The sequence below is a fragment of the Camelina sativa genome, chromosome 7, assembly GCF_000633955.1.
Source record: "Camelina sativa cultivar DH55 chromosome 7, Cs, whole genome shotgun sequence".
Classification (NCBI taxonomy): domain Eukaryota; kingdom Viridiplantae; phylum Streptophyta; class Magnoliopsida; order Brassicales; family Brassicaceae; genus Camelina; species Camelina sativa.
The window spans coordinates 18,248,120-18,270,236 of NC_025691.1; the positions used below are offsets into that span (position 1 = coordinate 18,248,120).

A 22,117-nucleotide genomic window follows, 5' to 3' on the forward strand; every position below is an offset into this window, starting at 1 on the left:
ACTATGGTCACTAATCCAGAGTATAATCTTTGGGAACGGCAAGATCAACTTATTGTTGCTAGCCTTCTCGGTGCGATCTCGATTGAGATCCAACCCATGCTCTCCAAGGCTTCCACGACGACGGAGATCTGGAGCCTCCTCTCCTCTATGTATGCTAAGCCGACGTAGGGACACATTAAACAACTTTGGGAACAAATCAAACAATGGCAGAAGGGTTCCCGGAGTGTTGATGAATACATTCAGGGCTTGGTGGCTCGTTTTGATCAACTTGCCACGCTTGGTAAGCCCTATGAACACGAAGAACAGATTGAATATCTGCTCAGTGGTCTCTTGGAGGATTATAAGCCTCTTATTTAACAGATCGAAGGACGTGATACTCCTCCTTCTATGCCTGCTCTCCATGAGAAACTCATTAATTATGAGCTGAAACTTCAGGCGCAAGTCTCTGCATCGTCCGTGGTTCCTGTCATGGCCAATGCTGCTTCTTACAAGTCCTTTGGTCACAACAACTCTTCTCGTTCGAATCGATCTGCTTCGCGTGGTTCTCAACAGCAGTTCTCTCGTGGCTCCAACGGCAAAGGTTATCAGGGTCGTTGCCAACTATGTGGGGTGTTTGGTCATAGTGCTAGGAGGTGTTCACAGCTTCCTTCCGGTGGTTCATACCAACCCTCCGGTGGTAACTATCACTCTTCCGGTGGACCCTCAACACCGTGGCAACCTCGTGCCAACATGGCCACTGTGCAACCATATAATCCGGCAAATTGGATCATGGACTCGGGTGCCACGCATCACTTAACTTCGGATCTTGCGAATTTGTCTATGCATCAACCATACAACGGTGGTGAGGAGGTGCAGATTGCGGATGGTTCTGGCCTGAAAATAACGCACACTGGTTCTGCTTCGCTCTCCACTTCATCTCGTTCTCTTGATCTCAAAGATATTTTATTTGTTCCGGATGTTAAAAAGAACTTGATATCAGTTTTTCGTCTTTGCAAGACTAATCAAGTTTCGGTTCATTTCTATCCTGCAATTTTCCAGGTGAGGGATCTGAGAACGGGGGTCAAGTTACTCCAAGGCAGAAATAGAAACGAATTGTATGAGTGGCCGATGGCTGGTGGATCAATCTCGGCATTCTCTGTTTCAGCGTCTCCACCAACGGATTTGAGCTCTTGGCATCTACGACTTGGGCATCCTTCCCTTTCAATTTTCAAAAATCTATTGTCTCTCAATTCTCTTTACCTCTTTCTTCTTCTTCACACAAATAGTTGTCTTGCTCATATTGTTTTCTTAATAAGAGTCATAAACTCCCATTTTTTACAAACACAATTGTTTCCTCTCAACCTCTTGAATACATCTATACTGATGTATGGTCCTCTCCCATTCTTTCATCTGAAAATTTCAAATATTATTTAGTTCTTATTGATCATTTCACAAGATATACATGGCTCTATCCCCTCAGAGCTAAATCTCAAGTCAAAGATGTCTTTGTGGCCTTCAAATCGTTGGTGGAAAACCATTTTCAGGCAAAGATTCGTACTCTCTATTCGGATAATGGGGGCGAGTTTATTGCTCTTAGGCAATTCTTGGTGTCTCACGGCATTTCTCACCTCACTTCTCTGCCACACACGCCTGAACACAACGGAGTCGCTGAACAGAAGCATCGCCATGTGGTTGAAACTGGGCTTGCCTTGCTCAGTTATGCATCTATCCCACCTTCTTACTCTCCTTATGCGTTTGCAACAGCAGTTTATCTGATAAATCGGATGCCATCTGATGTTATTCATGGTGATACACCGTACCGACGTTTGTTTGATACACCACCAAATTATCAGAAGCTTCGTGTCTTCGGCTGCCTGTGTTATCCATGGCTCCGTCCTTACCGACGTCACAAGCTCGAGGCACGCTCTGCATCTTGTGTGTTCGTCAGTTATTCACTCACGCAAAGCGCCTATTTGTGTCTGGATGTTGCTGGTGGTCGACTGTACGTTTCCCGTCATGTGCAATTCGTTGAAACGTCCTTTCCGTTTGCTATGCCGACTGCTCCATCGCCACCGTCAATGCCTATGGCGCATTCTTCTCCCGAGTTCTCTAGTGTGATTTTGGTCCCCCCCGTCATCAGTGGTCGCCTCACCTCCATCTTCAGTATCGCCACCTCCGAGCTCTGTTCTCCGGCCTGAGTCGCCACTGCCATCATCGTCCTCATCACAGATTTCACCGGACAGAACCTCCTCCTCCTCTACTACTGCGGTCACATCTTCTCGGTCGACTGATTGCTCTCACGAGCTTCGAACAAAACGGGCCCAAGATCACTTCGATTCTGAAGCCCATTCACCAGTTCCATATGTTATTGGCTCATCGCTTCTTCTTGAAGGATCTAGGACCATTGAGTTATTTCTTGGGTATTGAGGCTACAGGAACATCCAGAGGTCTTCACTTAATGTAACGGAAGTACATCACCAATCTTCTAGCCAAAACGAATATGCTCGATGCAAACTTATTCCTACGCTAATGTCGACCTCTACGAAGCTAACAGTGTTGTCAGGTAAGCCTCTCATTGATGCTACCAAGTATCGCATGGTGGTTGGCAGTTTGCAATACTTGGCCTTTACGCGACCGGACATTGCTTTTCCGGTAAATCGACTATCTCAATTCATGCATAAACCGACTAATGCACATTGGCAGGCTGCTAAGAGGGTTCTTCGATATCTGGCTGGCATTAGAACTCTTGGTATTTTTCTCCGCAGTGATGCTCCCCTTACGGTTCACGCATTCTCCGATGCTGATTGGGGAAGAGACAAAGCAACCTATGTCTCCACATATGCGTATATTATTTACTTTGGGGGCAGTCCAGTATCATGGTCTTCGAATAAGCAGAGGAATGTATCTAGATCATCCACAGAGGCAGAATACCGTGCTGTTGCTAATACGGTATCTGAACTACGATGGATATGCTCCTTGTTGAATGAAATGGGAGATGTACTTCCGTTGCATTAAGTGAAGACTTCTGGATGTTCTTGTAGCCTCAATACCCAAGAAATAACTCAATGGTCCTAGATCCTTCAAGAAGAAGCGATGAGCCAATAACATATGGAACTGGTGAACCAAAGAAGTCGGACCTGTAATTAAATCAATGCTTAATCTGACTAATCAATCTTATACGTACTGCAATATACTCAATGTTAATATATCTAATTATCTACATACGCAGAAACTGACTGATTCGTTGAAGATCTTATTTTGTCATTCAAACAACTAAAAATCATCTCATCTATCTTCTTGGGAACATTCAAGACTCAAGAGGATCATATAAGCTAAGTTGTGATTAAACATGACAAATATTCTAAGAGTTGAAGTGCATATAATTAATCTTATGTGTATGTTAAGAGTATTTATATACTGTATATGGTTAATCTGATGTGTGTTAAAAGTCAATTAGATTTTGGTATGTAATATCATTTTATCATTTAGTTTAGATAAACCAATAAATCATGTATGTTAAAGTTCAAAATAATAATATAAAGAAATATTAAGTTAATTGGATAAAAATTGAATTTAATCATTCTAATATTGTATTTTTCATTTTAAAGTAAAACACACAAAAAATGGAAAATGGTAGTAAGTTTGTAAAAATAATTTTTTATTACTTGATGAGTATATATATTAGTAAAACTTACTTAGGTATTATTTTGTAAATTTTAATGTATGTAGCAAAAAACTTGAAATATATATATACTAAAACTCTCATGAAGTAATCGAAGATTGATTTCCATAAGCTCATTATTATATATATATATATATATATATATATATATATTGAATCATTAAAAATAATTTTAACAAGAGCGAAATTTATTATGGATGAGATTTTGACTTATAAAATAAGTTATATTAAAATATTGGTTTCTCAAAACTTTTCATGGATTTTTCAATGTTCTTATTGTTTAATTACTTTTAATTCTAACTAATATATAAAATTGATATAATACATATATCATTTAACTTTTTAGTTCGTCTCTGTAATGGAATGCAAATAAATAAAATCTGGTGTATTATTATGAAATAGATAATTAGATTGTATTGTGAAATATAATGTGTGGATAATTATCTAGAACTTCATTATCATCAATACCTATAAATTAATATATAATATTTTTCTGGTCTTAAAATCAGTTTATGAATCAAAATAATACTATTATAAATAAATAAATATATTAATAAAATTTCATAGTCTAGACTATTATTAATTTTAAAAACTTTTTAGTTTGTATTTTTTTATTAGAGAATCATGTAACAGACTTCTTTGACTTTGCTATCCTCCACAAATTTTATATCATTCTATTATCAGATTTTTATAAGATTATCAACAAACCAATGGAAGCAGAAGACATCTGAGATATATAGTCATCGTTAGAGAAATCTTTAATTTTAATTCCTATTTCCTTACATTACTAATCATCACAAAGACTAAGTATACATATTTTGTACAGTAATCTCAACCAAATATGCATATATTTTGGTCATCCTAGTATTATTATTTAATATGTAAATATTTGATTTCATTTACAAATTATCATATAATCTAGATGAATATATGATTAATAAATATGTAGATTTTTTCTTGTATATGTTGTGATCTGATTTTTTTTAAACGAAGATATATTATTCAATTTATGATAATGTGTGTTCAATGTTTCATATCAGCAGATTGGTAAAATTAAATTGATGTGGATTGATAAATTAATAAGTTTTATGTTCTCAAACTTACAATATTAAGGTAACTATTAAAATTATCTACAAAAATAATGATGCAAATACAACAAACAAACAATATAAAATTATAATATAAATCAAACAAATTAAAATAGTATAATCATTTACAATAATTGGTATAAAAGGGTCATTATATGCTTGCTCGAATATAATTGGTCTAGAATATGACTTAATGCTGCATTAAAACTATATACATACAATTATTTCGTCATATCCAAATTTAAACTCTACTAATATTAACTAAATCAAATTTATACTAATAACCATATTATACCAATAAAATTACCGAATTTACAATTATTAATATACTTCTATACATCAATATTAACAATAAAAAATGTCTCAAATAAAATAAATACAACCATAACTTTTTTATCATATTACAATTCTCGAAAATATGTCGTTTTAGTTGTAGGCTTGTAGCGCATATACATATATCTCGTGATTACTTACTTAATTAACTCTAATTAAATAAGTAATATACTCTCTAAGTCTCTATATTTGTAACCATTTTACATATTACTTATTTTAATTCTCTGCCGTTGCAATGCCAAGGGTGTTCCTAAAACACATCAGGACAAATGAAGAAAATGCAAATTCGAAGACCATCCAACCTTGCTTTTTCTGGATAAAGCTGAAAGATACACCAAAACAAGCTCTAAAACAGGCAGAGACAATATCAAGATCTTCCCTCAAATGCAAGAACATAGTATAGTGAAGAAAGATTGCTAATCTGAATCTCATAACCCAATACGGTTCATGGAATCAAGACATCCATGATTGCATAAATGTAAATCCAAACATGAATCATGTCTGAAAAATAGATTTGGAAATCCAAACAAAAATCATGTGATCATTGGTTTTAAATTAGTTATCAAAATTATGTATTATTGGTTATATGATTTACAAATACTTGTTAAAATCTCATGTTATTTATTTAATGATTTATTATAATTCACAATATGTTTTAAATGGATTTGAATATGTAAAATAAAATGATTCAAATTTAATAATAAAATATATTATTTCAAAATTTAATATTTTCATTATTTACAATTCCTTTTGTTTAAAAATGTTAAAACATATTATCATCGTTTAAATTTGGAAGCGTATACATGTATATATCTTTTAATTACTTAAGTGAGTCAAAAATAAATTAGCATCATCATCATCATCTCTGTTCCTTCTGGCGACGAGGTTTCACAGAGAGCTTTCCTCAAATCCTTATCGTACTCGTAAGCCTATATAACTCTTATGTTTCTTTGACCTATCTCTCATATATTTTTATTTTTCCTGTAAATTTAGTTTCTTTAAAAAAAAAATCGTAAAATTGAAAACTTTTGCCTCTTTTCTCTAACCAAATTAAAGCTTCAAACTTTGCTGATTGATTGATTTTGAAGTCGGGTATCTCTGCTTCTTTCATTTTCAGTCCGCCGCTTGCTTCTCCCCTGCGTATTTAGGGTTTTTTTATTTTTGTTTTAGGGTTTTGTTATTCCCAATTGAAAAGCTTTGATTTTTGATTTTTTTTTTTTGGCTGTCGTTGGTTCTTAGACGAGTCTCTCTGTATCTGTTATACTAATTGGATCAATTTAGGCAGGTGAGGAAGAATAAAAAAAATGGTGTCTGGGTTAATCAACGAGAACCCAATCATTTACCCGAAGAAAGAGAGGCGTCTTCGAACTGATTCAAGCAACACCGATGAGTTTACACCAGAACCAATTGATCAACTTGAGATTTTTGATATCCTTTTATTTCATTTTGCACTTACCTACACTCTTTTCAATCATCAAGTTTTCTTAATTTTGTGTGTTTGTTTAGGACCTGAGATTAGTGTAGGCTTAGGTTTTTGGAACAACTTGAACATGCCCACTTTGCTTCATAAGCTTGTGTTAGTTGATAATAGTAGAAAGATATTTGGGTTCATCTCTTTTTTCCTTGACAATTTACAAATCATATAAGAGATATCAAAGATCCAGAGCATCCTAATACTCTGGAAGATCTCAGAGTAGTTACTGAAGACTCAGTTGAAGTGGATGATGACAACAGTTATGTTAGGTAAATGTTGGGATTGAACCCTTTTTTTTATTTTTTGTATGGAGTTAATAATAGTTTTACTTTGAGCCAATCTGCTGAGCTCTTGCCGTTTCTTTTCAGGGTTACGTTTACGCCAACTATGGAACATTGTAGCATGGCGACCATTATTGGTCTTTGTGTTCGCGTGAAACTTCTGCGTAGCCTTCCTGCTCGATACAAGGTATACAAAGATTTATGATTACATCGTTTGTTAGGTTCTGTAGTTTTTTCTCTGTTTCTGCATATCTTTGAGTATTTTTAATATGATCTTCTGAGTTCATTTTCTGATTCATGCATTACTGAGAGTGGTTTGAATTGAACATAACGAAACTGAGCAACATTTGGTGGAAATCATGTTATTTGGCTCCGGATCTCTTTTCTTGCGTATTTTGAGCATTGTCAAGATGTTCTTCTAAGCCCTTTTTTCTTACTTGAGCAATACTGAGAGTAGTTTAAACATAATTAAAGAAAGAACATAGAAGTATCACACTAAATAAACGTTCACCGACACATATTGTCCTTGGATATGTGAGGGAAAGGCCTTTTCTGTGTCATTCTTAAGCAACTGTTCTGATACTGCTAACGGAATATAGCTTTATCCTCTAGTATATAGTCACTGTAACTGCCTTAAAAGCACACACGACCAATGTTTTATGTGCCTCAATCTTCTGAAGCGGCTCTATATTCTTCAGATTGACATAAGGGTAGCACCTGGTAGTCATGCAACAGAGGATGCAGGTATGCCAATTTTCAATATCTATCCATCGTCGTTGGCATATGTGTTTTGGTTTAGATCCACCTTTGTTGTCAATGAAATCTGTTACAGTTGATTCTCAAAGTACCAAATGAAATATACCTAAAGGAATGGATCTTTTTTTGTTTAAACCATTGGTTAAAAGTTTACACTTTTTAGACCTGATGTCTGGTTTCTTGGTCTTACAATGCAGTGAATAAACAACTAAACGACAAAGAACGTGTTGCGGCTGCACTGGAGAATCCAAACCTCGTGGAGATGGTCGATGAATGCCTGCTTCCCTCAGCTGAGTGAATTGCTTTAATTTTCTTGTGAGCAAGTGATTACACAAGCCTGTTGGTCTCAGAGTACACTACACTATCCATACATTGTCTCTGTTTTATCTGCTAAGATTTTTGATCCATCACATCGACTAGGACTTGCATTGTAATTCTTACTCAGATTTCAAGTTTGTTCCCAATCATTTCAACAAAGTCTCAATAACACTTTCCTTAATAAAAGTTGAAGTGTCACTTCGATTTCATTGCGTCAAGTTGGGTACTTCACTTATCTCTCTCCGTCTATCTCTAAATGCATTATTACAAAGTCAGCAACTTGTTTATGAAGCAAAAGCAGACCATTGAACTGTGAGAATTGATCCACGGAATGAGATATTAATTATTTAATCCTCTTGTTTTAATGCCTATGCTGTACCAAAAAGGAAACTTAAGATGGCGAGATGGATATTTTTGGAAAGGATATAATTTGTAACGCTTTGATAGACTGTTGCAATCATCGTAATGTTGGTGCTTTGAATATAAACTTTACCGACTTAAGAATCGGCTAGAGTCGATTCTTACTAGCTAATATATCATCATATACTAACAACTTATTAAAATGTCGTTTTGCTGATTGTTTAATAAGATGATAATGAAGACACAAATGTCAAAATCGACTTTATTTTTCTTTATTCCTGGTCTTTAGGCTTTATTTACAAATTCTTTTGGGTTTGGGAGTTATCATCATCTTCAAAAGATTGGGATTGAACAGTTAACGAGAGTATATTAGCAAGACCATAAGTTTTACAATACATGCACATAGACATTTTTGACTTACGTACCCGGTAGACCAAAGCGACACGACCCTTCCTTATTTTTCTAAAATTACTGTATTTGTTTAATAGAAATAGTATATAATACAATTATGAGCTAACGAAAACTTATTTTAGGAAGACTATTTTGAATATTCAAAGATTGAAAGGATATATGCTAATACGAAGTCAGCAAAACTTAGCTGGCTTCTAGAAATTTTCGTTAAAAGAAATAGCTGTGTCTTCTAGCTTTTACCATTTATATCAAAGTTTCAATTTATATAATTCTAAAATGCTATGTAAAACTAATGTGTCCACAATCATAGAATATAATGGACTAAGTCGTAACGATCCACATATTTATATACATACATTTATAAATGTGTGGGATAGTGACGCATCGACGTACAGTAATTCATGAATCATGACCACTAACTAGACTTCTAGTTTAGGTTAAGCATTTGGGGTGTTTGCACCAATTTTTTTTGTTTGCTTCCATACAATTTTTATCTAATCAATAATTTCTAGGACAATGATCTATTAGGTTTTTTGTAATATTTTGTTTGGCTCGAATAAGGATCTGTATGATTCTTCCTATATACTCAATAATTATGTTTTATGTCCTAGCAACATTATATCAAATATAAAAGTAGTATAAAGGCAAAGTTGTGGTAAAGACAATTATAGAAGTAGATGAGTTCTTTGGCATAGAATAGTATTGTAAACTTTTTTTCAGTATAGTTAAATTAATTTATTTGAGAATCTCATTCGTACTTTCATCATCCAAAATTATTTTCCATATTCTTTACACGTGAACATCTAATCTATATAGTTATGTCACCAAAATTCCATTTCTGTTTCATCGTCACAAAAAAAAAAGTAAATGAATCTGTATAGATATATTTTATGCTTCTTATAAAGTATATTCCTGGACCAGGGTTTATCGCAGGATTCGACTAATCCAAATATAGATATTGGTTGGCTTCTGAATTTATGATAGCTCGGAAAATATTTGTAGAGAAAAATTGCACTAGATGAGAGCAGAGACACGATTATAATTAAGAAAATGGTAATGAAATATTTTGCGATAGCAAACAAATTGATTTCAAACATGATTTGGTTTTATTATCTTATAAGATGTGTGATTTTCTCCGTTACAGATTATCTATCTAAACGTAATATGTGTTTTTTTTTTTTTTTAATTGTTATACCTATTTTCATTCTTATATTTTTTCTGTGTTATAATATATTTTTTGATTATGAAATTTTCAATATTAAAAGTTAAAAACCATCACAATTTCATTTAGAAAATCTGTCGAAAATTTTGTCTAGAAAATAGAAATGGTTTTGCATTCTTGCATGTATATAAAGATAACCATACTCAATATGTACTTTAATGAGTTAGAAGAATGAGAAGCCAATTAAGTAAGAATTTTAATTAAAGTTGGAAACGTGTGACAACTAATTTTTATTGGAAAAAAGCAAGCTGATGGCTAAAGTAAGAACATTTTCCAATACTACGAGTCTCTATATATATTCCCAAGAAGCTGTGGATTCACTTTCACCTCTCAAAGCACTAAAAGTCTTCCTATCTTTCTCTATGTATACAGTCATGCATGCATAAGAGAGCTTAAAAGATACGAAAACCCACAAAACAAAGTAGAGAAGGCATTAGTGAAGATTGAAAGATAAGGATGGAAAAATCAATGAAGAAGAAGAGCTTCATTAAAGAAAGTGAAGATGTAGAGCTAAGAAGAGGGCCTTGGACTCTTGAAGAAGACACTCTTCTCACAAATTACATTCTCCACAACGGTGAAGGTCGTTGGAATCACGTCGCCAAATGTGCTGGTAATAAATCAAAAACATGATACTGATTTGCTAATATTAGCTAGATTCTCTCATTGTACTATAATCACTATCTTTGAATAAAACAGGGCTAAAGAGAACCGGGAAAAGTTGTAGATTGAGATGGCTAAACTACTTGAAACCAGACATCAGAAGAGGGAATCTAACTCCTCAAGAACAGCTTTTGATCCTTGAGCTTCACTCTAAATGGGGTAATAGGTGAGTGAGCCACCCTCAACTCTCATATCTCAAAGAGTCTTTTGTTTCTTTGTTTTTTTTTTTTCTAAACGAATATATGTGTGCTAAGGTGGTCCAAGATTGCACAGTACTTACCGGGAAGAACGGACAACGAAATCAAGAACTATTGGAGAACAAGAGTTCAAAAACAAGCTCGTCAACTCAACATCGAATCTAATAGCGACAAATTCTTTGACGCTGTTCGTAGTTTTTGGGTTCCAAGATTGATCGAGAAGATGGAGCAGAACTCATCCACTACTACTTATTGTTGTCCCCAAAACAACAACAACAACAACAACAACTCTCTTCTTCTTCCTTCTCAATCTCAAGACTCCATGATGAGTATACAAAAAGATACAGAATTCTCGAGTCAGAACCTAAGTATCAGCAACATGGACGGTTCTAGTACTTCAACATGGACAGTACCACACTTTATGGATCATAACAACACTAACATCGTCGATGGTTCGATGTCTTTCCATGAAGGCAATGATCAAGAATTGGGAGGATATGTCCCTGGCATGGAGGATTACATGAGAAACTCGGACATCTCAATGCAGTGCCATGTGGCGGATGGTTATTCAGCGTACGAGGATGTCACACAGGATCCCATGTGGAACATAGATGACATTTGGCAGTTTAGGGAGTATAATTAAGTCGTCAAGAGATGAGAGGGTGGAGTCCACCACCAATGGCTTTATTTAACATGGAGAGAGTACTATACTAGTTTTTTAATTTTCTTTAGTAACCAAGAAGTTCTTAACCTTAACCCATATTCTTCTCGGGTCGAGGATTATAGTGTGTTTTTTATAACTTTGTTGTGAGTATTCAAATACTTATTATATATTTGTCATTTTAGTATATGATCAAAGTCTTTTGAAAAGTATTTATAATAATAGTTTGTTTCCTTTTTGGGCTTCGTTTTCCAGGAATATTTATGTTTTCGCCGGCTTAGTTTTTGAATTGACTTCGACTTTTGTCGGTGTTGTGTATCAAAACAGTATTCTTTCATGTATACCAGTTTTGCATAATATAATGGATATATATAATTCAGATGGAAAAAAAAATGACTAAGGTTGGGGTAAATAGGAAAAGGTAGTCCCTAGTCTTGAATTCTTTGTGAGATATGTATTTTAGTGAGAGAGGATCACCTAAACAGGTGGAAAGAACTTAACGATGGGGATAGAGACATAATCATTTGTCTCTTCACCAATATTTGATGTGATCCTTCAGGAAGAACGTACGTTGACGATATAGGAGAGTTGGCTTTGATTGACATAAATCATTGTTTTTTGTGTGTGGAATCAACGAATCATAGATTATAGATATGGATTGCGCTCTCAGTTAATTTGTTGATGCTCAATGCCTTATGCTTTTATTTAAGATAATAGAGGAGAAAGGTCCCATATATCAATTATTTATTATTGTTATTATCCCAAAAGAGCTTCAACTGCAACGATAGAGAAAGGTGGCTTTGGAGAAGTCTTGTTGATGGGATCGAATTATTGGAAGACACTTCAAAAAGCCTTTCAGAAGTACATGGAAACTGCACAATATTTGAACCCAAAGGTACCACACTAAAAAGTTCTGGAACAAACATTGATGCACTTTTGAGAGGTCATGAACGAAAGATCACACTCACTTTGTATGTAAATGCTACTTCATATATCTCATGTTACTCTTTCGAATTATAAACGAATCTTTCCACGTAAAAATTTAGTAATTCAGAAAGTACATAAAGTAAAAATATACTATATATTACTGTATTATTGAATCCAGATATTAATCACTGCTGCTCTGAGCCTAAATTACTTCAAATTTACCAATCATACTCATTATGTCGCGTAGATTAATATCTAAACCTGGTTGATAAACGCCAATAGCTTTTTAGAAAAGACTTGAGTAAAATGGACCCAATTTGAAAAGAAACATTACTGTATAGGTCAAATATTCATTAATTACGGATAAATGTTAGTTGAAATAGATGTAAGTTTTATAAGAAAATAATTCACGAGGCCAAATCATTTGCATATCTTACAGTTTAATTTTAAATGCTCTATATTTACTATCTTACAAACAAACAAACAAAAAAGCTCTATAACTAGACTTTTAATCCCAGAAACTCATATTTTCCCAACATACTATCCTCTAACCACCTTCATTTTAGTTTACTTCAAACAAAATAATATATGTTAGCCGACCCCGCCCACACTTTGCTAAACTGAATTTAAATTCAATACGTTTTGGATAAGAAATACAAATTATGATGAGTTGAAGTAGAGCGGTATACTAATTGTTGGTATGGTTAGGTAGGTCAGTATGGAAAGACTATTAGAAAGTCGAAAGTCTAAAGTCAAGATGGTTGTTTAAGAAGGGACACCAACGTAAAAAAAAACAAGACCAGCTGGTTTGGTTCATGAAACAAGACATTTACAAGTTACACAACAAAAGTTATGACTTATGAGTATGACCATCTCTTAAAGCAAACAGTGTTATTTTGGCACCAAATCCTACAACCACTCGTTACACGTATAACGCATAAACATACTCATTTTCTTGTTCCGTGTTTCATCTAGTTCACATTCTTTCAAACAAGTAATCCTCACTTGCATAAACTATTCAAGATCAAATTTTAGTCAAACCTAAGCCATGAAAAAATTATCATGTTCCGGTAAATAGTGACGTAACCTCGTATCCCATTCTCACATGTCGACTGTGTATTGGCACGTGCGTTTGTGATCAATTCTATCAACTGTACAAAGAACAACATGATTGACCATTTTACATTTCTATGAAAGTAACTATTCAAACGATTTTATGTGCACCACACGAGAAGTTATCTATCTAGTAAGTTTGTTTCTTATCATATGTAAATTTCGTTTTTTCTTTGAGATATGCAGTTTTAATTATTTCGTTCGAACCGATAATTTGGGGGGTTTGCGTCTTGTTATCCTGCTGATCATTGGGAAAAAAATTATACTGTCTCATTTCAAAAAAAAAAGAAAAAAAAAAAAGGAAGACTCACAAATAAAAAAAAATAAAAAAAGATAAGTGATGCCATATGCACTTCTGCACTGAAACACATGTAGAGAGCATAGAATCAGGCCTAGTGAAAGGAGTACAATAACGTCAGCAGCACTCTTATCCTTAAACCCCAATGGCAAAGGGCACCTTATTCCTTCCTAAATCAGTAATATTTCCATGTGCCTCTATGGTCCTCTATAGAATATACACCATAAATTCCACATTCGTCGAACCAATTATTAAACTTTTGGACAATGTAGAGGTAGAAAATAAGATTGAATGATGTCGACGGAGGTTAAAAAACAAAAAAAAAGTTATATACAACAATCACTTTCAGTTTTTCGACTCAATCAAAATCACATGCGTGAAAAGACTAAACTCTCTTTAGTCTCTCTACCACAAAGCTTTCGGCCACTTTGTAGGACATAAGTATCAACATAACACTATAGCAGATAGAGAAAGAAGATCCAATGGTTATGGCTCGTAATGTTGACGAGCTAAAATTTTTGACCAAAGACTTGAACAAACTCTCAATATACATTAAAGATATGAACAAAACAAAAAACAAAGGCAACAACGGTTGTTGATTCCGTGCGTATCAAGCCAATATAGTATAACAATTATCAACAATCAAGACCTCTTATTTCCTTTGAAAACTTGTATTAAAACATTGTATAAACAACAAATTTTAAGTAAACAATCAATAAATTGGTAATCACTAATATTAATATGTAACAAATACGCTAAAAAACTGATGTCCAATATTAATATTATCACTTGCTAGCTTTACCGGGGATCTCTTTCCATTTGGCTGTCCGGTTGAACACTAGCTTGTCGGGGGTAGAATCTTTGTCAACCGCAAAATAACCTGTTAAGAAACTCAAATATTTCATCTCTAGCTCTTGATTTTCAATAAACGAAAAAGGAAACAAACACCCGCAAAATGTTTTAATGTTTTAATATACCTTTCCTCTCGAACTGGAATATGTCCCCAAGCACAGCTTCTTTAAGGGCTGGTACAGCAAAAGCATTTGAAACTACCTCTCTTGAGTTTGTGTTGATGTCGTCGAGCCAATTCTCTAGTTCTGCTGGGTTCTGTTATTTGTTTACGACAGGAAACGGTGATAAGTCTTGGCTAAATTATCCATAAACACACAGAAAAAGAAGAAAAAAAAAAAACAGAGAAAATGGCGTACCTCGGAATTAAAAAGTTTATCGAAAAGCCGAAGTTCGACCTTCAATGGCTCTATTCCAGGGGAGGGTTCAGCGACCCAATGTAAACTCTGCCAAAGAAAACTCAAAATATAAAGACCAATCCAAATNAAGAGGACTTTTAGCAAGGTAAAAGTTCTAGTGTTTGTTAAAAGAACCTTTAGTTTCTTCGTCGGCATATCAGGATGATACGTCGTCTTTACAGGATAATACTCTGCGTGGATCTCAACAATACTTTCATTGTCTTCAGCATAAACAACACCAGTGCATTTGATAGGGTAACCATATCTGCAAAACATGAACCATTACTATTATTATTATTTTTTGTAACTTAAAAAAGCTTCATGTGTTTGCCCAAAAAAAAAAAAAAAGCTTCATGTGTCTATGTGTAGCATTGCATTTACCTTAGTAGAACTGATTTACCAGGGGCAAGCCCATAGTAATCTTCTGAATCCTCCAGTCGGAAATCATCTCGGTCAATGTATACAACTCTAGAGTAAGGAACCTTTACCAAAAACCAAAACCAAAGGCATTTCACATTATGCATAGATAAAAATTAAAAAAGTCCTTAAAAACAGAGTTCTCACCTTGTAAAAGACCGAGGGGTCGTCGCTTCGACCATCGTACCACCTTTGTGCATCAAGCTCTATGACCTTATCTGATTCCATATTGGTGATGACCACTTTAAGAGGATCAACCACCACCATAGCTCGGGGAGCGGTTTTTTCCAACTCCGTTCTAATATGAAACTCAAGACGATCCACATTTATCATGCAACCATCACTGCAGTATATACAATTGAAGATTTACTAGCAAAAAAAATAATTAAGATAGATCAAAATATTCCTAGTGAACCAAAACAGCTAACAACAGAAATGAACCTTCTAGTAATGCCAATTTCCCGTATAAAAGCATTGATCGCGGTCGGAGTCACACCCCTCCGTCTCAAACCAGCAAGTGTCATCAGACGCGGATCATCCCAACCATTGACATGATTGTTTTCCACAAGGTAAATCAACTACAACAAAAGAAACAAAATGATATAATCAGAACCGTTATTCTCTAGAAAGAAAAATAAAAGACTTTCATAGCTGTTAATGTATGATCAGGTTCCAGTTTTGTGACCAACCTTACGCTTTGACATCACAGTGTTTCTTATATTCAACCGTGAATATTCCCACACATGACGCATGTAGAGAATGTAATAGCCAGTAGTAAGAAGCACGCCGAGTTTCAAATTCAAGCGTACAGAGCTACATTTAACATTATACAATACACACATAAGAATATTGTATGTCAGAGATACATATATTAATAAAAATCTAAGACTAACCGAATGTGTTATGTTCTCAAGAGAATCAACAATGCAATGAGCATAATCATAGCTTGGGTAGATACACCATTTGTCACCGGTACGAGGATGAGGCGTAACCTACCAAAAAAAAATGAACACGTCAAATCAAATCACCAAAAGAGAAACATGAAAATCTTGATTACGCGACAAGTCTGTTTTTGCACTTACCTTTATACGATATGCAATAAGGTCATACATATTATAATTATCATTCTGCATATCCATTTTCATTCTTAAGGTCGCAGTCCCTTCTTTAATATTTCCACATTTCATTTCTTCAAAAAGTTTCAAAGATTCTGAGATAGGCCTTTCTCTCCAAGGGCAGTTCATTTTCTTCGCCCTGTACTCTTTGATCTCTTCTCCAGTCTGAGATTACAAAACCATATACTATATTAGGAATCGGTTCTGCGCATAGTTTGATATTGACGAATCCACTATCAGCTTAAACTTAGTTCTGTTCAACCTGGTGATCAACATATGCGTGGCCTGTCTCTATCAACTTCACTGCCAACTCATACAACTCTTGGAAATAATCACTGCTGTATGTAATCTACAAGAAAAAATATAGGTAAGGGTGAGGCAACTCTAAACACAAAACTAGTAAGTATTTGTTGCATATAAGATGATGATAATACCTTGAAGGGTTCCCAACCCATCCAGTTAACAATTTCTTCAATGTGAGTAATATACTCTCTTCTTTCGGCTCCAGGGTTCGTGTCGTCAAACCTGAGAAATCATGAAAAGAATCCTAAGCAATGTGTTTATAGAAGAAGAAGCAATCTTATGCTAAAAGCTAAGAACTCTTACCGCAGATAACAACAACCACCTCGCTCCTTTGCAAGACCAAAATTTACAAACATAGCCTGAAAGTAAAAAACATTGTTTTAGATTACAAAAACAGTATAACGAACATGTTGGTCTTACCAAGCATACAACATTATGATCCATAAGATAGTATCTAAAAACCTCATTCATATATGGACTTATTACCTTGGCATGTCCGATATGAAGATACCCATTCGGTTCAGGGGGAAAACGGGTGTAAACATTGCCTCCAGTCACCTTCAAATGCTTATCAAGAAGTTCTCTAGTGTTGCTATATCTGAGAACAGAGCCGTCACTAAAAGACACCTCTGTGTGAACCTGATGAAAAATAATATATCATGTAATAATAACAAGGTTACAACAGAATTATATTACCAAATTTACAAAATACTCATTCATATCTCCCATATGTTTCACAATGCAGTTTTGTTCCATTTCATCACAATAAGAGCTTATAAGTAATACAAATCATATATGCATGGTCTCTATTCATATTCTCATGCTACGACTACTTGCAAGTATTTAGAAAGAACTCAAAAGACTAAAGGCAAGTGATTTATTACCCTTTTGTTATGCTCTGGCTGAGGGAATATAGAATATGGATTAAGCTCCTCTTCAGAAGGCTGCGAAGCAGCTTCCACATTAGTCTTCTTTTCCAAAGTTATGAAGACTTAAAACTCTTACTTAGATCATTACAAGAACCATAAGAACATTAGCTACGCACACTCACCTCAACTTTGGTAGGCTTCTCTCTCTTCTCCTTCTTTTTTGCCGGTTTCTCATTATCAGCTGCTGTCTTCTCACCAAGCAATTCATACAATTTTTCACCTATGAGTTTCTATTAAAACATGAATCTCAATCAGCAAATCGAAGTTTGGTTTTTTTTTTTCCATCTAAGAAAACATAATATATGCTCACCGATACAATCTTAGGATCTGCCCATGGAAACGTTTTCCGGACATCTACCAATAGTTTACGCTCTACACACACACAAAAAAAAAAAAAAAACATAAATGCATCACGTTCTGTGAGAAGCAAATAAAAATCAAAAAAAAAAATCAAATAGTAGAGCAACAATATCAATTATGTAAAGACCAACCTTCTCGGTAACGGTTCTTCAATATTGTTTTCTTGTTCTCTTCAAAGACGTCACTAACAGTTTTCTCAACATCTTCAGCTGAAACTACAACCCCTGTTCCAATATATAACATCAAATGAAACTATCAACTTCGAGTACTTGTCGTCACTGGCTTAATAATATACATTTAGTGCTAATGATTGCATCGGAAAGATTTTCATACCGACACCACATGCGTCTTCAAATTCTTTCAGGTTGAAGCCATTAGAATCAACATCCTTAAAATACTTTAACGCAGCATCCATCTGTGCTGGTAACTTAATCTGCAGATGTAATAATACACAAGGAAAACCAAAACACGTTTAGTTTATATAGATGAAAAAGAGAAAAAAAAAAAAAAACAGATCATGTAAACTGATGAAAACAAACCTTAGAGGACATGATGTATTTGATCAAGTCTGAACGATGCACAAGAGCTTCTAAACGATGCACAAAAGAACCTATAGGAAACCTAGTTGCAACCTAACAAAACATCATTGCCACCATTAGTAAGCTTCTACCACCATTATTGGCAAACAAACTATATTAGGTTTTACATTAACTCACAGAGTAAAGTAGATTCCCAATAGTTCTGTCACATCCATCAGACACACCAGCATGCACAAAAACCTAAGAAGTCAGTAGACTTTGAGGAAAAATTTCGGAGAGACGACCAATCTGATATATCAAGTTGAGTAGCGTTTCTTATGGGGTGATAAAAGAGAACCTCGTAGATGATGTCAGTGAGATCAGAAGTAATAGTTTTGCTGCGGATGTTGCTTGCGGTTTCCTCATCCAAACCAATCTTGAGGAAGAGCTCCTTAGAGTTTGCTGAGGTTTCTTCTTTAACACTCATCTTCTTCACCCTAGGGTTTTTTTACGAGAGGCCGCCAACTAAGAAGCAGAATAAAATACGAAACAATAAAAAATCTAGGTTCGATAAGCACAATCACACCCCCAAAAACAGATTACAAATTATATTCACTATTAACACAAGCAAACATTAAAGCAACAACACTAGTTCAACCCAAAACTGAAACCAAAGCAAAATAAAGTACAAAAGATCATGACAGAGAGACATCCAAAGAATCTTTTTGCAATATATAATTCGAGAACTCTAAGTTACCGATTTCGTATTACTGATGGCGAGTAGAAGGTGAAGACGAAGCAAACGAGAGTGAGCGAGAGATGGTAAAGAGAAGGAAACGAAAACGAGGAAGAACCCTAGCTAGAGATGGTAAAGAGGATTACAAGTAAATCAAGTAAGAAAGGGATTAACCTCACAATTTCGAAGAAAGAGGCAGCAAATATTTACCGGAGATTAAAGAAGAAGAAGAAGAAGAAGAAGAAGAAGATTCGGCGTAATGAACGAACGAAGAAGGGAGTTAAAAGGTTTTTACAGAATCAATTTCAGTTTTTATGGGTTTGTAAATATATGTTAATGTTATTGTTTTTAAAGGCAAGAATCTTTATGTATAAGTTAAAATGTTTTGGAATAAAGCATTTTGGATTTTATTTCTATTAGGGGCCGTGGCAATAATGGCCATTATAAAATAAAATAAAAAGGCTTTTAGAGCATCTCCAATAGATTTTATTTTCACAAGACATAGAGAAGAAACTGAGCACTGAAGAGATTAATCTAACCGAAAGGCAGACCTGAGTCATCAGGAAGATGCAGCTATCGTTTTGTGACACCTTCAAGAGCATATCCCTTGTCAGGTCTTCCATTTCCCTGGCATGTCTGCATCTGCGTCAGGACAGGGCAAGAGTTGTTCGTGTACAGAGGTCCTCCAGGGTCATAAAACCAACTACCTTGATACAAATCACACTCTACAAGCAATCAAAGAATTGAGTAAGCAATAAAACTCATATAACAGAAATATAAAACAGGGAACAGCTAAAATCGTGAGAAGCAAGGGAAACTGACAAGAAGAAAACTATTCAACTGCTTTTCTTATTCCAATTCACCAAAAAGAGACAGAACTCTCAACCAACTGCCCTAACAACAAAGCGTAGAAAATCCAACTCACTGTCTGCTCCCTAACCAAGTTAAAACTCTTAATCTGCTACATTCAGTCCTCGGCTAGAATAGATACACTAGCCTGTAGCTAAGAGTTAAGCCGCTGTAACTTCTTTAGTACGATCACAAAGACAAGCCTTTTGCCATAGAAATGCAAAATTCAAATGTATAACAACATTCCCTAACTCGTTTTCTGTATGTATCATCAAATTAAGCTACCATAAATCAAGATGGTTCCAAATAAGCGACAAGCTACGTAAATGGAATCTAGTGTGTTATAAAGAGAAGAGTACCTGGTTCCGATGATGCAGTTTCAGAGGAGTCATCATGTGGAGGAGATGATGAACTTGGAGTTTCTTCAGCCTTGGTGTCATTGGCTTTCACCCTAGGAGAACCAAAAGCCATGGCTACCCCCTAAATTACCCAGAAACAAATAAAAAGAAGAGAGCCTCTCCATAGACCATAGGTGATATAAGCCACTATCACCATTCCTTCAAACAAAAATGTGTATTCTTCATGCAAATCCTCCATTGAATTAAGTGAATCTGTAACTCGATTCAAGCGAACTGCTTAGTTAACAAAACAGAACAAGAAGAAACATTTAAGTTTTATTGATTATGCAAGTGAAAATGCAAATACATGATCAAAATTTCCGAAATGTATTGAGCTGAAGGCATAGATAAAATAAGAAGTCTACAGTTCGATTTAATTATGAGCTTCCATTGAAGAAGCTTTTATAGCTTTCTTTATTATTGGGTAAAGCAAACTCACCACAGAGAATCTGTCAAATTTTCAACACTGCTTCATGCAATTCTCTAATCAGAAATTCAAAACTATTAACTATTCAAGTAGCCACAAAATTCGTTTCTTTTCTCTCCAGGAACTAAGAGATAGAGACGAGATATTACCACATCGGCATCAAAAGAATCGTTTTGATCTCGGAGTCAATTGAATTACTTGTAGAAGCTTCTGATCGGACTTTAGTCGCTCAGTGGCCGTCGAATAAGGGAAGGAACCCACGAGAGAAGCAAAGATGGCTTGGTAACAAAAGACGATTACGACGGAGGCAGCCTGAACTCGTCGGTGGAGACGATTTGCGAAAAATAAAAAATTGTGTCACGTAACGACTGACACGTATGCGGGTCCAAGGAGATCTAAAAAAAACTCCAAAATTAAACCCCGGGTCTATAGTTTTTTTGGTATTATTAATTTATTTCTTAGACACTTATTAGATAGACACTTAAGCTAGGTAATTGTTGTTATCATTGATGGTCGTCAATGCAACATATCTAGGACTATAAATTTTTGTTAAAAAATATTATTAGAAGCGATATAAATAGTGATATGCGATGAAAATATTATTGGTGAATATGTCTTATCCCTATTATAGTAAAAGAGAAGTACAACTTACACAACGGACAAAAATACCTTTCACGCATACAACTAGCAACATCAGTGACAAGGACAAAATTGACTTTAGTGTTAGTTCAATCAGATTTTATTAAAAAACAAACCCGAAATTTCAAAATCGGATTTACTTGACAAAGGTTGGGTTTTATCTAGTTCCATAGACTTTTATGGGCTCCAAACATCTATAAAAAAACATAAAAAACATGTAAAAACGACATTAGTTGGGTTTCCATATAATAATTTATCTCTATATCACGAATAATAACCCCAAAATTTCGCAAAAAAATCTCATATAAAAGATAGCAATCGTAACAGTTTCGTAGATTCCCTAATTCAAATTATGTAAGTAATATACAATTAATTGCAATAATCTTTACAATATCAATCTCATTATAATTTATAATTAC

General features: G+C 34.7%; 3 protein-coding genes and 1 pseudogene across 4 annotated transcripts; 3 read left to right on the plus strand and 1 right to left on the minus strand.

The window, feature by feature from the left end:
- On the plus strand, window positions 2,509-3,122 carry LOC109125461 (uncharacterized mitochondrial protein AtMg00810-like). The gene is made up of 2 exons (XM_019227091.1): window positions 2,509-2,928; window positions 3,021-3,122. Exons 1-2 carry the CDS (start codon window positions 2,509-2,511, stop codon window positions 3,120-3,122), a joined length of 522 nt encoding a protein of 173 aa, XP_019082636.1.
- On the plus strand, window positions 5,896-8,129 carry LOC104701448 (protein AE7). Of its 2 annotated transcripts, none has more exons than XM_010417144.2 (6): window positions 5,896-6,005; window positions 6,364-6,510; window positions 6,720-6,825; window positions 6,925-7,024; window positions 7,536-7,581; window positions 7,791-8,129. In XM_010417144.2, exons 2-6 carry the CDS (start codon window positions 6,387-6,389, stop codon window positions 7,889-7,891), a joined length of 477 nt encoding a protein of 158 aa, XP_010415446.1. In that variant the 5' UTR covers window positions 5,896-6,005; window positions 6,364-6,386; the 3' UTR covers window positions 7,892-8,129. The 2 variants fall into 2 exon arrangements, with proteins under 2 accessions (XP_010415446.1, XP_010415447.1); XM_010417145.2 differs by having other exon boundaries at window positions 5,901-6,005; window positions 6,368-6,510.
- Window positions 10,251-11,595, plus strand: LOC104701450 (myb-related protein 305). Its single transcript, XM_010417147.2, has 3 exons — window positions 10,251-10,514; window positions 10,601-10,730; window positions 10,819-11,595. The coding sequence occupies exons 1-3, from the start codon at window positions 10,361-10,363 to the stop codon at window positions 11,402-11,404; spliced, it is 870 nt and encodes a 289-aa protein (XP_010415449.1). The 5' UTR covers window positions 10,251-10,360; the 3' UTR covers window positions 11,405-11,595.
- Window positions 14,391-21,459, minus strand: LOC104701452 (annotated as a pseudogene).

Excerpts from the sequence above, each read along its gene's own strand:
- LOC104701450 (XM_010417147.2), top strand. The coding sequence starts at position 10,361 with ATGGAAAAATCAATGAAGAAGAAGAGCTTCATTAAAGAAAGTGAAGAT. Across the intron at positions 10,515-10,600 it reads TCACGTCGCCAAATGTGCTG|GGCTAAAGAGAACCGGGAAA; the intron begins GTAATAAATCAA and ends TGAATAAAACAG. Across the intron at positions 10,731-10,818 it reads CACTCTAAATGGGGTAATAG|GTGGTCCAAGATTGCACAGT; the intron begins GTGAGTGAGCCA and ends ATGTGTGCTAAG.
- LOC109125461 (XM_019227091.1), top strand. The coding sequence starts at position 2,509 with ATGTCGACCTCTACGAAGCTAACAGTGTTGTCAGGTAAGCCTCTCATT. Across the intron at positions 2,929-3,020 it reads ACCGTGCTGTTGCTAATACG|CCTCAATACCCAAGAAATAA; the intron begins GTATCTGAACTA and ends ATGTTCTTGTAG.
- LOC104701448 (XM_010417144.2), top strand. The coding sequence starts at position 6,387 with ATGGTGTCTGGGTTAATCAACGAGAACCCAATCATTTACCCGAAGAAA. Across the intron at positions 7,025-7,535 it reads GCCTTCCTGCTCGATACAAG|ATTGACATAAGGGTAGCACC; the intron begins GTATACAAAGAT and ends TATATTCTTCAG. Across the intron at positions 7,582-7,790 it reads TCATGCAACAGAGGATGCAG|TGAATAAACAACTAAACGAC; the intron begins GTATGCCAATTT and ends CTTACAATGCAG.